Source organism: Natrix helvetica (genome assembly GCF_964273705.1).
Source record: "Natrix helvetica genome assembly, chromosome: 1".
Classification (NCBI taxonomy): domain Eukaryota; kingdom Metazoa; phylum Chordata; class Lepidosauria; order Squamata; family Natricidae; genus Natrix; species Natrix helvetica.
Window position 1 is genome coordinate 206,662,705 of NC_138548.1, and position 16,566 is coordinate 206,679,270.

Here is a 16,566-nt window from a genome sequence, read left to right on the forward strand (position 1 = left end):
CTTTCTCTCTTATAATAAGTGCAAATCTGTAGGATAAAGGACTCTTCGCTAATGGTTATGGACCACAATCTCTCACATTTTTCATTGCAGATTAGTAGACAGATATTTTTGTCTAGGGCTAAGAGAGGGAAGTGGTTTATTATATGAATATTTGAATGAATTGATTCTTATTGGGTATTGCATGTTGCAGATAGAGCAATACTTCATCTGCAGACAAAACAGATGGTAATGGTTAATTCTTTGGTGTGAAAAAAAAACCCCTTCACTGTTGATTTTTGCACATCAGGCTGCTATAAAATTCACAGGAGGTAGCCTATTTCTTATTTCTGGTCAATTGGCTATTTTCCAGTTTAACTGGTTCTTCTACCCCTTCATTCCCTCCTTCCCTCCCTTTCTCACCCCATCCCTCCAAATACCAGATTATATCATTTTAGTGAGGATGGTATGACTTTGGTGGCCCTAATTTCTAAGGTCCTCAAGAAAGTGGGGAAAACATAAACCAGCCTTTTCCCCATTTAAAGGAGAGGAAGTTTGTTTCTTGATGATGTATAAAAACCAGGTTGGAATTTTATTTCATTTTTAAAAATCCATATCTTCTATATTCCACCGTCCAACCCCTTTTAGAATGGAGTTAGAGCAGAAAAAGAAAATTGTGGAAGTCAAAAATAGGACAACTTTCTTTAATCTCCTCCATCTGGTTTTGACTGCAATATCCTGAAAACCCCATTGGTTGGAATTCTGAGTTTTGCAGTCCCAGTACATTTGGGGTGGCTCTAGATTGGAGAAACCAAAGATGAAAAAGTTTAGAACTTTATCTGGAGGAACCCAAACCCAATTTTTTAAAAAAGCAATACCTTGCGTTCACATACTGAAGCAACACCTACTTAGCCACGATTCTTCATGAATACCTCTCCTTATAGCCCTCCCCGTCATCTTCTTTCCAGCCAGTGATTAAAACAATGGATATTTCCATAGTTATATGTTTTATCCCCTGATGTATACCTAAAAACCACTATTAGTTTCTCAGATAATTCAAATGCATTTGATGAATTGAGCAGCAAACAGGTTCCATAAATTCTAGCCAGGTTTTATGAAGATGCCTACTCTTGCAGATGCCCGACAGATGTGTATCTCACCAGAAACATTCACACATCTCAAAACAATTATGGACATTTGGTTCCTTATAAAACTCTTCAATCCCCATATATGTAGCTTGAATCAGAGATTTAGCTTTTCCTTTCCTCTGTTTTTTTTTCTTTTATTTAATATCTGCAAAGTATGCTTAGATTCCCTTTCTATCTCTAGTATTTCTTCCAACTAGATTAACTAGGTGGACTAGGTGCACATTCTTTGTGGATGGATAGAATGCTCCCAGGCAACAGCAGTGTGCTTCTACACACACACACAAACACACACACACACAAAGATCCAGAAGGTTGTTCTAAACATGATAATGTCTTTATGGATGAAATAGAGGGAAGGGGGGAAAAACAGAATTGTTCCATTGGCCCATTGGATGGGGGAACCAGTTTGGAGAAATCTTTTAGCATAATGGTTGTAAAAAACCTGTTTCAGCCATGCTGCTTGGGGAAAATTTCTCCATAGAGAACAAGTCATCCTCGACTTACGACCATCTTTGGGTTCACAATGTATCTTGCTAACTGAGACATTTGTTAAGCGAGTCTACCCCAGTTTATGACCTTTCTTACCACAGTTGTTACATGAATCACTGCAGTTGTTAAGCTAGTACCTTGGTTGTTAAGTGAATCTGTTTTCCCCATTGACTCTGCTTGTCAGAAGGTCGCAAAAGGTAGCATCGCATGACCCAAGAACACTGAAACTTTCATAAGTATGAGTCAATTGCCCAGCTTATGAATTTTTATCCTGTGACCATAGGGCTGTTGCAATGGAAAAACAGTCATAAGTCACTTTTTTCAGTGCTTTGGTAATGTTGAACGGCCACTAAATGAGTCAGAGCCCCTGATCAGACTTTGTCTATTCTTAAGAGAGTCTCTGCCTCCACTACCTTAAATGGTTGCTTTCTCCCCCTTTAAGCAAGACAAGGATTTTTGGAAAGACCAGAATGCTGCAGCTGGCTCCGTAGCAGCAGCAGCTGATAAGTCAAATCCTAGAAATATTATCTTTTTCTCAGAGCCTCGCCGTTTTCTCCCCAGCATCTCAGCCAGCTTCCTGGAATATCCGCAGAAACCTGTTGCATTGTCTGCTTCTTGTGATGTACACCAACCCTTGTTTTTCTGCTAGTGCCTTCGAGGACGCAAAGCCACGCTGGAGGAGCTGCAGTCCGTTCATACTGAGCGTCACGTGCTGCTCTACGGCACCAACCCCCTCAGTCGCCTGAAGCTGGACAACGGCAAACTGGCAGGTAAGAGGCAATGTAATGTCTGTTCTGGCCCACCAGAGGAGCTGGCAGCAGATTCAGACAGTGAGGAGGTTGGGGAGGAACATGGGCCAGTCCTGGAGTCTGGGGAAGGCTCTGATGAACCCCATCTCTGATTTCCTTGTCCTGCAGCTTACCAGGCCTCCTATTGGCATGGTCAGGCATGCTGGTTAGGGGTAGTGGATGTGTAGCCTCATTAGGAGGGCAACAGGATGGAGCAAAGGGAGTTAAATAGAAAAGGTGGATCTGACTTAGTTCTGGGGAATCTGCAGAGGGGAATGGTATCTTAGTTCTGTTGCGGCCCACCAGTGGCCAGCAGAGCTGGCAGCAGATTCGGACAATGAGAAGGTTGGGGAAGAAGACAGGCCAGTCCTGGAGTCTGGGGAAGGCTCTGAATGAGGGCTCTGTGTCAGAGGCAGAGAGGGGGCCAGAGCCATATGCCAGTTATCAGCTGCCTTCAGAGTCAGACATCAGTGAGGCAGACGAATAGCTGGAGCCTGTTCCCAGTGTCCGCATGTGCAGAGTTGCCAGATGAAGGAAACAACTAAAGAACAGGGTTTGACTTGGGAGTAAAGCCTAGGATGATGAATGGCTCCTGCCAGAGGAAATAAAAGAGGAGCAAAAGGGGAGTGGAGTTTGCAGCTTAATTGGTTAGTGACTCTCCGAGATGCCTTGCCAAGTTCTGCAGATATCGGCCTGTCAACTCTCCAAGCCAGATAAGGTCTGTGACTGTAAATCCTCCATTGAAAGACTTTGCCGGCTGTGAATGAGCAGAATTCACTGTAAATTAATAAAAGTGGGTTTTTGCTGGGACAAGGAGTTTGTTTCATGCTCTTGAGAAGCCTCGGTCAGAACAATGTCTTCCTTCATCCATGGATTGAAGTTGAGGAAAGCCATAAAGGACTCTCCTCATCTCTTGGATCCAAAACCTGCCAGAACCCTCTCGCAATCTCTCTGGGTTGGTGTCTCTGGCAGATATGTTCCATTTCATAAATACCCTGTGTTGTGGACCAGCAGGAGCTGTTGGAGCTGCAACCAGACTCCGACAGTGAAGGGTCTTATGAGTCGGCTCTGGAAGATGTGGAGGACCCTGGACAGGGTTCCAACTCCGAGCAGGGATCAGAGAGGCTGGTTGGCCACCAGGAGGCGCCTGAGGCATGGAGCAGTGGTGAAAGCCAAAGGGAGTGTGCTCCTGACATCATGCCTTGGAGCAGTGGGGAGGAGACAAGGGAGTGGTTCCTGGATGCCCGGCAACAGAGAGCTGATAGACGCAGAGAACAGCTACGCAGTTACAGGAGCTAATTGGACTTGGGTGATCGTAATTAGGCTCCTCTCAAGACTATTTAAGGAAGGACTTTCTGGAAACTGTTTTGCAGGAATCAACTTATTTACTAGAGCTGGAAACGCTCTCAAGTCTGTGTCCTACCTCGGCAGCTGGATTGCTGCCAAGGTGTTGTCTGTACTGGATTGCTGCCAAGGTTTAGTCTGTGTGTAAATAAATCATCTTGCAGAGACTTGTCTCGGAGTACTTTGGTATACGAGGAGGGGGGTCAGAACACCCTGCCAGGATTAATAGCTGGAAAATGACTGAGATCTAGTCAGTGTTGTACTAAGAAGAAGAAATGGAAAATGTAGGGTGTTTCAAGTGAAGGGAGTCTTCACCTATGCTGCACACTTCTTGCATCATTTGTTTGCTGTTTTATTCCATTTATATCCCACCTTTCTTCTAGGGAGCTCCAAGTGGCATAAGAAGACAACAATGATTTCTCCTTTATATCCTCAAAAATAATACAGCCAGTGTTTTCTTCTAGTGCTTGTGTGAGGATTTCTCCAGTCCAACAGGCTTAAACACTGTCCTAAACCCCAAAGTCACGATTGCAAGATGGGGCTCCACTGAGTATCCCATGAGAAGATTCTGTTTGATACATAATAAGAAACATATAAGTATTTTAAATAGATGATAAACTAATCAAGAGCCCCCCCCCCACTCCCCCATCTGTCTCTCTCTGTCTGACTTTTATATGTGCAAAACATCTCTTCAACTACAAGCAGAGCATTCTGCTTCAGATTTACCACAACTTTTATATCGCATGTGCATATCTATCCATAAATATGTGTACCAACAGTGTTTCCCTATTTCTACTCTTCCCCAAAGTGGGAAGTATGTCCATAGCAGCGATGGGTTTCACATTTTGTTACCACCGGTTCTCCATCCGTGCGTGCTAGCTTTGCATGCACTTTGCTCACATGCGCGCCTTCCGCACATGTGCCCAGCCTCAAAATGTGCCTAAATAGGACGACCTAGAGCCGGGGTGGGTGGGCAGGTCCGCCCTCAATTTCCACTCCTAGTTCGGGCAAATCGGTCCGAACTGGCTGAATACCATCTCTGGTCCATATGATACATAGCAAGCCCAATTCATTTGAAACTAACTTTAACTCTAAGAAGTCTGCCTTGAAGAGCCGTTGATGGCACCGCAGTTAGATTGCAGTATTGCAGGCTCATTCTACCGACCGCCAACAGTTCAATCCTGACTGGCTCAAGGTTGACTCAGCCTTCCATCCTTCAGTAAAATGAAGGTTATTGGAGGAAATACGCCGAGACTAAAATTCCTAGAGTTCCTTTGAATGTATTCTCCCCCTTTTCAGATGGTTTGTGGGTAGCACTGTGGTACACCAACAATCTGACTCCCATAGACTTGATTACAGCCTTATTGCCTTCTCTTGCTTTCTTGCAGGAATCCTGTCCCAGCGGATGTTTGTCATGCTGCCCTGTGGTGGAGTTGGGGTAAGCGTCTTCTCCAGCAGGCGGGATGGTTTCCAGCAAAGATTCCTCCCCATACTTTGTTTCCCATGAAAACAGGCTGAAGTTGGTTTGTGCCGACTGGATTTCCAGAAAACAAAGGAGGCACAACACTGGGAATGCGCAGGGGTGGAAGGGAGAGATTTGGAAAGTTTTAGGTCCAAAAAGAGTTGCAGATGATTGGTCTGCCTATAGCTAACTGGGTGTAGCCTAGCATCTAAAATGAGCTTAGAGAATGTGATCCATTTCATGTCATGTGAGTACAAGGTATGAATCAGAACATGGCAAATATTGATATTCAGTGAGAGTGGAGGGTTATTTCTAGATAGATCTTTGTCACTCAGGCCACAGGGGTCAAGGAGTGCCTACCTCTCTCCTTAATGGTTTATTATTATTATTATTATTATTATTATTATTATTATTATTATTATTATTATTATTATTATTATTATTATTATCACTCCTTTCCCAGGCTTTCTAATCTGGTTCTGGGTGGTTGAGGGCTGCATCTATGCTTTTTCTCCAGTTTGTCTTGTGAAGAAGGTTTAAGGATTAGGGGGACGAACCAAAAGAGATAGGATTCATACCTATCACTTCCATAGCAAGATTGCTGCTGACCCCCAAACATGCTACTCAATTCTCTCACATCTGGGAGCCTTGGTAAAGAGCACAGGTGCTCCAAGAAACTGGAAGAGGGATTCCAATAAACAGTCCCATCCACTTGCTCAGGTTCCAGAATGTTAAGGTCAAAAGATTCCTAGGTTGGAACAGTGTCTTGGCAACTTGTGTTGATGGGCAAGGGACATTTCACTAAGCCCATTGGCCAGGGGAAAGGTATCCATGGACCTCCACATCTGTTTGGACTAGGATCCCTTAGTGAATTAGATAGAGGCTCTTTGAAGGCCAACATGAATTAGAAGGCTCCAATTGTCTCTAGTAAACTTCACCATGCTCTTCCCCAGATTATTGTGAAATCACTGAGATGTGAAACCCACCAGAGTTTTCTGTGTAGGCGGGACAAGATCTGGTTGTCATATCACATACCACGTGATGGCCAATGAATTCAGCTCAAGTATTTGGGGGGAAATCTTGGTAAAATGTACACACCGGCAAACAAATACATTTGGCCCATCCTAGCTAAGTCCCTTACTTTTTTTTCAACCTTTCTTCAGTGTGTCCTTTCCTCCAGCCATACACTGTCCTCTACATCTAGTTCATAAGAAAACGATTTGTATCTGAGCAAATACGGGTAGTCCTCAATTTACAACAGTCCGTTTAGTAACCGCTTAAAGTTACAGCGGCACTGGAAAAAAGTGACTCATGACTGTTTTTCACACTTAGCGGACCATTGCCACATCCCCATGGTCAGGTGATCAAAATTCAAATGCGGGGATTCAGAGCCAGATTCACTTAACAACTGGGGGAAGTAACTTAACAAATGCAATGATTCCCTTAACAACCACGTTAATAATAACTGCAGTGATTCACTTAACAACTGTGGCAAGAAAGGTCATAAAACGGAGGAAAATTCACTTATCAAATGTCTCGCTTGGCAACAGAAATTGGGAATTTGGGCTCAATTGTGGTTGTAAGTTGAGGACTATCTGTAAAGAACTTGCATACAGTCGTAGAGTTTGAAGGGGACAATTATACCACTGACACTATTTCCTGACCTAGTAAATTAGGTGTCAAAGAGTTCTTGGCCAGACTTTCCATTAGCGCATGATTTGCAGCATTTTGTGTGAAGAGCCTTTCACCCAGTGAGTTCTACCTACTGTCTGATGGTATAGTCCAGACCTTGGCTGTCTCTATTTAGCAAGAATAGCTCTCCGTACTGCTGGAATGACAATGGTCTATTGCACCCCTTCTATTTCTTACCCCACTTCCATTCTGACGTTCAGCCCCAGCCTTGTTCAGAAGTGTTCCTGAGAAGGGTTGGGGGAATAGGGTTAGGTTGGAGAAAATCCCCCTGGCCCCTCCTTCTCTCTGTCTCTCGTGTCCCTCCCTCTGGGCTCTCTGCCACGTTCACTTTCGTTCATCGCCTTCTTGCGTGCCTTTTTTTTTCTCACTCTCTTTTTTCCAGGATGCTGCCTCCCCGACCATCCCTCTTCTCCTTCTCTTAACCTTTGGCTCCCTTTCTCTTGCTCTCTGTTCCTTCTTTCTTCCCCCCTTTCCTTTGTCCTTACTGATGGGGCTTGGATCTTCTCTTCCCCCCTCCCTTGCACCCGGAGAGAAAGAGAGGGAGAGGGAGTGCGCGCCTGGAGCACTAAGGCAGAAGGCAGGCTCTGCTCACACATGGAGTTGATCAGAAGAGAATCTCTGAGGTTTTCCGGCTCTTACTTTGCCGATGACGTGATCCTGATCAAACCAAGATGTTTGTTTTTGAAAAAAAAAATCAAATAGAATCAAGAAGGTAAAAAGAATGGGTTCTTCCTGCCCCCAACTTTTTGCAACTAACTCTAGAGGGGGGGGGATGTGTTGGGGAAGCTCTCCTGCATGTCGGTGTCGAAGGAACTTGTGGGAGCCCAGGAAAGTTGAAGAATTGGGGATGGGGATTGTTGTCTAGGCAGGCTGCTGCTGTTGTGGTTCATGGAGGGGCACGTGTTGCATGCCAAGGGCTGCACCATTCCGATTTGCCCTCCAAGAGAGGATGCCCATGTTAGAGCACTGCATTTGATCAGAGAGCCCTGAAAAGATCTCCTCTCTGAAGACAAGTCTCCTTGGTCCAAAACTAGTGATGGTGTCCAGCAGCTTTTCCACTGGTTTTCTCCTACACCATCTTCCCGGGAGGTTGTATGTGTGTTTGTGTGCATATGCCATTAGTCCATACCGTGGGTTTCTTGGTTGCTGTGTGTGGAAATGTAACCACAGGGCCCTTTCTGTAGACTGAACTCTTTGTCTCCTCTTGGGTCCAGGTGGATAGTGACACCATTTGGAATGAGCTGCACTCCAGCAACTCTGCACGGTGGGCAGCTGGCAGCGTGACTGAGCTGGCCTTCAAAGTGGCCAGTCGACAGCTTAAGGTAAGAGCCCTGGTGGGGCAGCAAGATAGATAGGGAGCGCCCCCTCGCTCGCCTCTCGGATTTCTTAAGGCAAAGGGGGGAGGGGGTCCAAAATGTATTTTTGCAGAGATAAAATGCAGGGTTGCATGAACTTCCCATGCACGTCTGTCCATTCTACTCCTCTCCCCTTTCAATGATGTTTTTGGTGTTTGAGTGCATGCACACCTTCAAGTTAGTACGTGTTTCCCCGAAAATAAGACAGGGTCTTATTTTCTTTTGACCCCTGAAATATGTGTTTGGCCTTATTTTCGGGGTGGTCTTATTATTTTTGAGGTGCAGGAGACGGCGAGCGTGGTCACCTCATGGCTGCTGCTGTGTTGCAGTATTTTAGGGGAGGGCTTATTTTCGGGGGTGGGCTTATTTTAACGCATGGCTCAAAAGCCCGATTGGGTTTATTATCCGGGGAGGTCTTATTTTCAGGGAAACAGGATACAGAGATCCCTGCAGCTTTCTTGGCAAGATTTGGTTTGCCATTGCCTGCTTCCTAGGCTGAAAGAGCGTGACCGGCCCAAATTCACCCAGCTAGCTTTGTGGCCTAGGGTGGGACTAGAACTCGTAGTCTCTTGATTTCTAGCCTGATGCCTTAAGCATTACATCCAATTTGCTGTCTTTTTCAAAAATTGTTTTCTGTCACTCTGTTTCTGGTTTCAGAGTTTGGGTGGACTACCATCAGCAGCTGGCCTTGTGGGGCAACTGCTGGTATCTCAGCAGGACCTTCCATGGATGATGGTCAGGGAATTAAAACATGCCCACATCTCCCAACCTCACATACACATTATCATCCTTGCTGGGTATTCCAAAAGTCTGGATAAGCACAGAATCGGGGGTGGGGCTGCAAAACCTGAAGTGGTGTATGGAAATAAATACAATTTCCCTTAACGATTCTGACAAGGATAATCAGAGTCCTCCCCCTGCCCCTAAAACTGACTTCAACTTGTTATAGTGCAGAACAGTTGCACATATATCTGAAGAGGGAGCAGGTGTTTTCTAGTCCTCTTCTGATCAATGTAACTTCCTATTCAAAACTTGCTCAAAACTGGATCCTCCAGTGAAGTCACAACTGCAGCTGGTTAAGCAGAAGGACCTTCTGTGGTGACTCCAAGGCTTTGGCAATGGCTTCAAGGAGGTGTAGCAATGGTCTTTGTTGTTGGCCTTTCAAGGGAACAAATGCTCAATTATATTCACAGGCATTTGGCAGCTGAACCTGGGAATGTGTTTTAATTGAAGACTTACCCATGTCAGTTGTCAGGCTAAAGAGAGATGGAGGGAGGGAGGAAGGGGGAGAGGGAGGGATGGAGTGGGAGAGAGGGAGGGAGGGGAGAGAGAGAGGGAGGAAGGAAGGGGGAGAGGGAAGGATGGAATGGGAGAGAGGGAGGGGGGGAGATAGAAGGAGGGAGGGGGAAGGGGGAGAGAGGGAGAGGGAGGGAGGGGGCGATAGAGAGGGAGAGGGAGGGAGGGGAAAGGGGGAGAGAGGGAGGAGATAGAGAGAGGGAGGGAGGGGGCGATAGAGAGGGAGAGGGAGGGAGGGGAAAGGGGGAGAGAGGGAGGAGAGAGAGAGGGAGGGAGGGGGCGTTAGAGAGGGGGAGGGAGGGAGGGGAAAGGGGGAGAGAGGGAGGAGATAGAGAGAGGGAGGGAGGGGGAGATAGGGAGGGGGAGGGGAGGAAGAGAGAGGCATTACTGGTTACCATTTTTTCAGAGCTGTTTTCAGTTTTTATTCTCATCTTCTTCCTTGATGTAATTGTTTCTTCCTTCATAGAGGAATTCCACTCCAGTCAGGAAATATAACATGATTGTGTTGATGTCATGGAGTGGTATAGCTAATCAGATTTGACCACTAATGACATCTCAGAGCGTAAACAAAGCTGTTTTAATTAGAAGTAATAAAATAAAGGCCCCCATGAAACAGCTCAGTTGTTCTCACCCTGTAGGACCGATCATATTAGGTCTCTTCAAAGACAAAATGTTGCTGGAAAGAGAACACCTTTTATAATACTTGCAAATGTCTGTAGTTTTTTACATATCAGAACATTGCTAGCTTTAAAACGCAGATTGTTTTCATTTTCTTTTCTTTTGGCTATGTAGTTTAATGAAATGAGACACAATGGTTTTTTTTTTTAAAGGACCTTAACACTTAAAGCAATGTTTCTCAACCTTGGCCTACCTGAAGATGGCTGGGGGATTCTGGGAGTTGAAGTCCACACATCTTCAGGTAGGCCAAGGTTGAGAAACATTGGCTTAAAGTAAGACAAGCAAAATAATACTTTAACTTATGTCAGCGGTATTTTGTCAAAGTGTGAAAAATGTAATAATAATTATTAAACAGAAAATCTTAAATGAGAAAAAAATAGCAGGTGGAAAAAAGTGTAGTGGTATCTTAGCTAGCTTGTTGCTGTTATCTTTTTTTGGGGAATCAATAGGACTTGAATTCATCTTGGCTAATTTTTCATATTGCTTTCATTGGGAAATGTATCTTTCTTGCTCTGGATTTAAGCTAAACTTTTTTTTCCCATATCTTAAATATTTAATATGACCATATTAGTATTACTAGTCCTTATAATTGTAACAATACATGAAATTTCACATATAGTTGTCAATTGATGGAGTGTTTACTCTCATCTAAAGAGGAAACAGCTATTCTCACACACTCCTCTGGGTTCCCCAGTGCCTTAAAATCTTGTCTGGAAGTAGTCATCATTTAGTGACTGCCTCATTTAGCCACCATTCACAATTGCAACCCTGGGTGAAAAAAAATAACTTTATGACCAATCCTTATATTTTCAGGTCTGTAAAGCAAAAGGAAAGCCGAAGTAAGATCATAAACAGTCACACTTTCACTTTGTGACTGCTTTGCTTAATGACAGAGCCACTAAACAAGGACAGCCCTTACAGGGGGGAGGTTGCAGGAAAGAGGATAGGAGGAGAAAATATCATTGAAGATACATACAGCATTAGATCTAGGCCATTTGAATTATTGCTTGGGGAAAAAAATTAAAATTTTGAACATTCATGAATTGCACTGTAACATTTCAAAATAGAAAGCACTGCATTGCCATGCCTTTCCAAAAGATAAAATGATGGTGCTCCAACCCCACTTAAGTACTTCCATGTCTCATTGGCTTGTTTACATTTTTTCCTACTAACATCTAAAGAATTTAACCAGAGGAGCAGTCATATATCATATCCTCTCTAAACACGGCTGACCATTGGATTGCAATAAATGCTTTTCTAAGCCAAAGCCCATTCTGAGCATTTGACAAACCGATAGTCAAAATCCGTAGATCTTTTTGCCCTTAACAGAAAAAGACATGCTCTGCTTACATAGGCCCATAACATGCAGCCTCCTAACAGGAAGTAGCATAACCACATCTTAATAAGAAAATCCAATTAAAGGATGAAAAAACCCAAAGAGAAGAACAAACCACTAAGGGGGGAACACCGCTTACTCACCTTTCAACCAAATAAACTGAGACATGATTCAAATAGAGTTGTGTGTGCGCTTACCCGTCATTTGTGCAGCCCGGTTCTCAATGCACCACGGCTGGGTGGCTAGGGACCTCTGAATTGCAGTAATGCATGCCATTGCTGCTTTTTTCATTTCTACAAATCATTTATTTTAAGCACTGTCCATAAACTCAGTCCTCGACTTATGACCACAACTGAGCCCAACATTTATCTTGTTAAGCAAGAAATTTGTTAAGTGGGTTTTGCCCCGTGTTACGTTTTTTTTTTCCTGCCGCTTTTGTTAAGCGAATCAACACAGCTATTAAATTATTAACCCGGTTGTTAAGTGAATCTGGTTTCCCCCGTTGACTTTGCGTGCCAGAAGGTTGCAAAAGGGGATCACGTGACCGCGGGACACTGCAACCATCATAAATATGAGTGAGTTGCCAAGCATCTGTATTTTATTCACATGCTGCAGCGATCGTAAGTGTGAAAAATGGTCATAAGCCAGGTTTTTTCCAGTGCCGTTGTAACTTCGAACGGTCACTAAACAAACTGTTGTAAGTCGAGGACTACCTGTACTGATCGTGACAACAGTATTAACTCTGCTGTTTTCTCTCTTTTCTTTTTCTAAAAAATATCTTACAGAATGGCTTCGCCGTTGTACGACCTCCAGGACACCACGCTGACCCCTCCACGGCAATGTAAGGAGAATCACCTCTGTGTCTTCTCTCTTCCAAGCCACCGCTTATCTTCCTGATAAGACCCAAGCCCCTTAGCGTCCTCCATGCCTGTGCAATGTCAATGTTCCACATTCTCTCTGTGACATCACAGGCACAGTTGGGACCCAGGGGCATTGGGTTCTGTTCTTGACAACGCTCAAGCAGGCTGAGAAAGTTGGGGAAATGCAGTCATAAACAGTAATGGATTCATCAGATGTAGCACTGGGTTTATGCTGGGTATACCTTAGATCTGATTAAGCAAAGTGATAAGAAGGAGCAGGGTTTTGTCCATCAAAGTCAGGCAGAAATAGAGAGCAAACAGAAAAGAAGACATAGGAAAGCATCAGGCTAGAAAGCGGGAGGCCGTGAGTTCTAGTCCTGCTTTAAGGAATTTACTCAGCTGGGTACGTTTGGGCTAGTGATTCTCTTTAAGCAGCAGCAGGCAAGGGCAAGCCACTTGCAAACAGTCTTGCTAAGAAAACTGCAGGGACTTGCCCGGGCAGTTCCCAAGAGTCGACACTGGCTCAAAGGCACACCCACCCACCCCAAATGGGAGGGCAAGGCTCCAGTTGCGTGGCTATGACAGCTACCTCGATGCTTTTTATCCCCTCTCATAAGATGCCACTGGTAATACTTAGCTTCTTTTTTAAAGCTTCTGATTTGATCTCAGAGCAGCCTGCTTTTACCTACAAAGGAAGAGCAATTGCTTCCAGAATAAGAAGCATATCCAGATTTTTTTCCCTTCTCTCTTTTTTTTTTTATGACTAGATTTAAAAGCTTCTATCCAGGCTAGAATGACCAAGGGTAATTTCTTATTTCTATTCCTCTGAGCAGGAAAAAAACCCCCAAAAGCAAGTAATAAAGCTAGCCAGCCTCTGCATAGCTTTTTTTAATTTTCTGGATCACGGTAGAAGTCAAGACGAAGAGAAGCAGCCTGCCATCCTCCAGATGTTTTGTCCTAAACTTCACATAATCCCCCTGCCATTGTCCAAATAGTTGGAAGTGAGGCTTGTATCAAAACATTGAGATTTCGAACTCTTAGGGGCCAGCTTCCCTGGCCCACTTCCAGGTTATTCCATTCCATCTTTCCTTATTTCCTTTATTTATCTCCCCGCCCCCCTTTAATATTTAGCTAATCATTATTGTGTTTGTTCGTTTTGAGGAGTTTGGTACAGATTCCTGCTTCCTCCCAGAAAATACTTTGGAGCCTGCTGATACTTCCTTATTCATAGTTGGGGCAACGTTTGACTTCCCACTAATTTACATTGTAAAAATGAGTTCACTATAGTATTAGCATTCAGCATGACGAGTTGCTTATTTTATTTTATCTTTTCTTTCTTTTCCTTTCCTTTCCTTTTCTTTGCAGCCATCTCACTATTGATCAACTCTAGGCAGCTATTTGTCCTTATATAAGAAGCAATCAGTGGCTAAGACGCTAAGCTTGTCGATCAGAAAGGTCGGCAGTTCAGCAGTTCGAAACCCTAGTGCCACATAATGGAGTGAGCTTCCCTTACTTGTCCCAGCTTCTGCCAACCTAGCAGTTCAAAAGCACGTAAAAAATGCAGGTCTCCTCCAGCCAAAACGTGTGTCCTTGTAATGCTAGGCCCTAACGCAGCACATGAATGGAAGAATGCAGTAAATGGCCCCTTGCATAACACCTGGCTCTGGGGTCTCTTAGGGAATGAGTCCCTCTTGCCCATACTGTAGGATGGTCTTTGCATGAAGAGAGATTGGATTACTTTGGGGAGGCTGGTGTAAAGCAGTTGGGCAAGATGTCCCATAAATGCATTTACTGTCTATTTTGGTTGTTCACCAGCTTCTTGTTCTCCTTGTTCCTTGGCAGGGGTTTCTGTTTCTTCAATTCGGTGGCAATTGCAGCCAGGCAGCTCCAGCAAAAAGGAAAAATCGGCAAGATATTGATTGTCGACTGGGTGAGTTCCTCTTCTCACTTGTCAGACAGAAAACCTCTTGTTATCCTTGTGGAAATGAAAGGAAAAACATCTCTAACCTGGCACTCCTTTGAATCCACTATCCTACGAGCCTCATAATCCCCTCCACCAAGCTGGTTGACTGAAAGTGACAGGGGTCATATTCCTGCATCAGCTGAATTTGCCACTATACTAGACATGGCAAAAAGGGAATTGGGAAGTTGACATGTTGTGGTTGGAATCACGTTACTGCTATAGGTCGTGTGCTCGGCTACAAAATATTACATGAACCCAGCAATTGTGTTTTGCTAACTTGAGTTTAATGTTGTGTGTAAATTTGACCGATTGGAGGGCACAGCATTGGAGGAAGGCTATAATAGGATGTAAAATAGAAGAGCACATATGGCAACTAATGACCATATGTGTACCAACTTCACAGGCTTAATGTCTATGGAGATTCTCAGTCATGCAGGTCATGGTTGTCCAAAAGGTGCTTTTTCCAAAAGGTAACTAGACTTTCTTTTTTTTCCTTTGAAGACGTTTCGCTTCTCATCCAAGAAACTTCTTCGGTTCATGTTTTTTCTTTGAAGGTGTTTCGTTTCTTATTCGCTTTGAAGATGTTTCACTTCAGCTCAGCACCAGGAGCTCAAGAAGCTTCTTGAATGAGAAGTGAAATGTCTTCAAAGAAAAATAAGAAAGTCCAGTTGCCTCTTGAAAAAGCACCTTTGGGACAACTTACAGGCTTCTTACCTTCTCTCTTCCTCCACCCCCAGGATGTTCACCATGGTAACGGGACCCAGCAAGTTTTTTACAGAGATCCAAATGTCCTCTATCTCTCCTTGCATCGCTATGATGATGGCAACTTCTTTCCTGGTAGCGGAGCAGCTGATGAGGTGATCTCCTGTTTTACACATATCTGTGTTTGTTTCCCTATATCAAAATATTACTGATACAGTACAGAAAAAGGAAATTTGAACAGTGTTGATGTGCATGAGATGTGAGAATTTTAACCTTGCAAACGAAATAGTATATCTCGAACCACTTGAACCAACTGCTAGGTCAGGAACTGCTGTTTGCCAGGAATGTCTCTCCTCTCCCCACCTCACATCTCTCTGTACAATAGTGAAAATGCAAATCTCTGCAAAAGGCTCCTGTTCAAAAATGATTCCTTTCCGTGTATTTTACTGCATTTCTATCTTGCCTTTTCCATCTTGCAACGGATGTGGGAATTTCAACAATTCTGTCCCATTAACAGTTCTGTGAGATATGTTGGGCTGAGAGAGAGCGACTACAGAGCTCCATGCTGGAAAGAGAATTGAACTTTATCTCTTCAGTTATAATTCAACCCCTTCAATCACTACCCATAGGACAAACAAAACTAGATAGTCAATTAGCCTCCAGAAGTTGTGAATGCTCCAACACTGGAAGTTTTAAAGAAGATGCTGGGTAACCATTTGTCTGAAGTGGTGTAGGGTTTCCTGCCTAAGCAGGGGGTTGGACAAGAAGACCTCCTAGGTCCCTTCCAACTCTATTACATAACTCAAATTAGGGCATGGCTATAGCATCCTCATTCCTGGCTTCTTCTAAGCTTGAAGGATCACAATGCTTCCATAAAAGTAGAAGCCACTGGGCTTCTTAAAGGCACAGGAGCCCTCCTAAGAAACAAAGTCTGACCACTTTATGCTTTACTGCCCTTATTACCTACAACCTCTAAACATCTGTATGTCCTATCTGCTAAATTCTCTGTCTGTAGTTGGTATCTGCTTTTCTTGGCTTTTTAGGTTCCTGGTGGAACTTTTAGGTCTCTTGTACCTCTACCCGCTTAGTTTTTCTTTAATTTTACCCACACTCAACCTTCCTAATCTTTTAAGTCTTAACTCAGCTGACAAACATCCTTCTCTCAGAGACTCCATCCTCAGCCTTGTTCCCCAAGGGCGCTGGCGAACCTTCTGCTCAGTCCATCCATATGGAGCCTTTCTTGGCTGCAGGTTAGAAAACATAGATATGCCCTTGGAAATTCATCGAAATGTAAACATCATTGGTTTTTGGCTTCTTCTTTTTTTAAGGGATGTTAGAAACATAAATGCATTTAAGGAGCAAGAAAGTTCTCCGGAGAACTTCATTAAGCTAGAGGCTGAACATTTCCAGCTCTAAGAAGAAGACGGAGAACTGAGGGTGGGAGGAGGGCGAATCAATTGGGCTTTTCTGGTATTTC

At 44.0% G+C, this 16,566-nt stretch overlaps 1 protein-coding gene across 8 annotated transcripts in view; it reads left to right on the plus strand.

Moving 5' to 3' along the window:
* The window catches only part of HDAC7 (histone deacetylase 7), a 229,121-nt gene that overhangs the window by 197,981 nt on the left and 14,574 nt on the right, over positions 1-16,566 (plus strand). For all 8 annotated transcript variants that reach the window (XM_081938922.1, XM_081938925.1, XM_081938928.1 and 5 more), the window contains 6 exons: positions 2,263-2,383; positions 5,134-5,183; positions 8,114-8,221; positions 12,350-12,405; positions 14,267-14,354; positions 15,125-15,244. In XM_081938922.1, the coding sequence (XP_081795048.1) occupies positions 2,263-2,383; positions 5,134-5,183; positions 8,114-8,221; positions 12,350-12,405; positions 14,267-14,354; positions 15,125-15,244 (543 nt within the window). The remainder of the gene's footprint in view (positions 1-2,262; positions 2,384-5,133; positions 5,184-8,113; positions 8,222-12,349; positions 12,406-14,266; positions 14,355-15,124; positions 15,245-16,566) is intronic.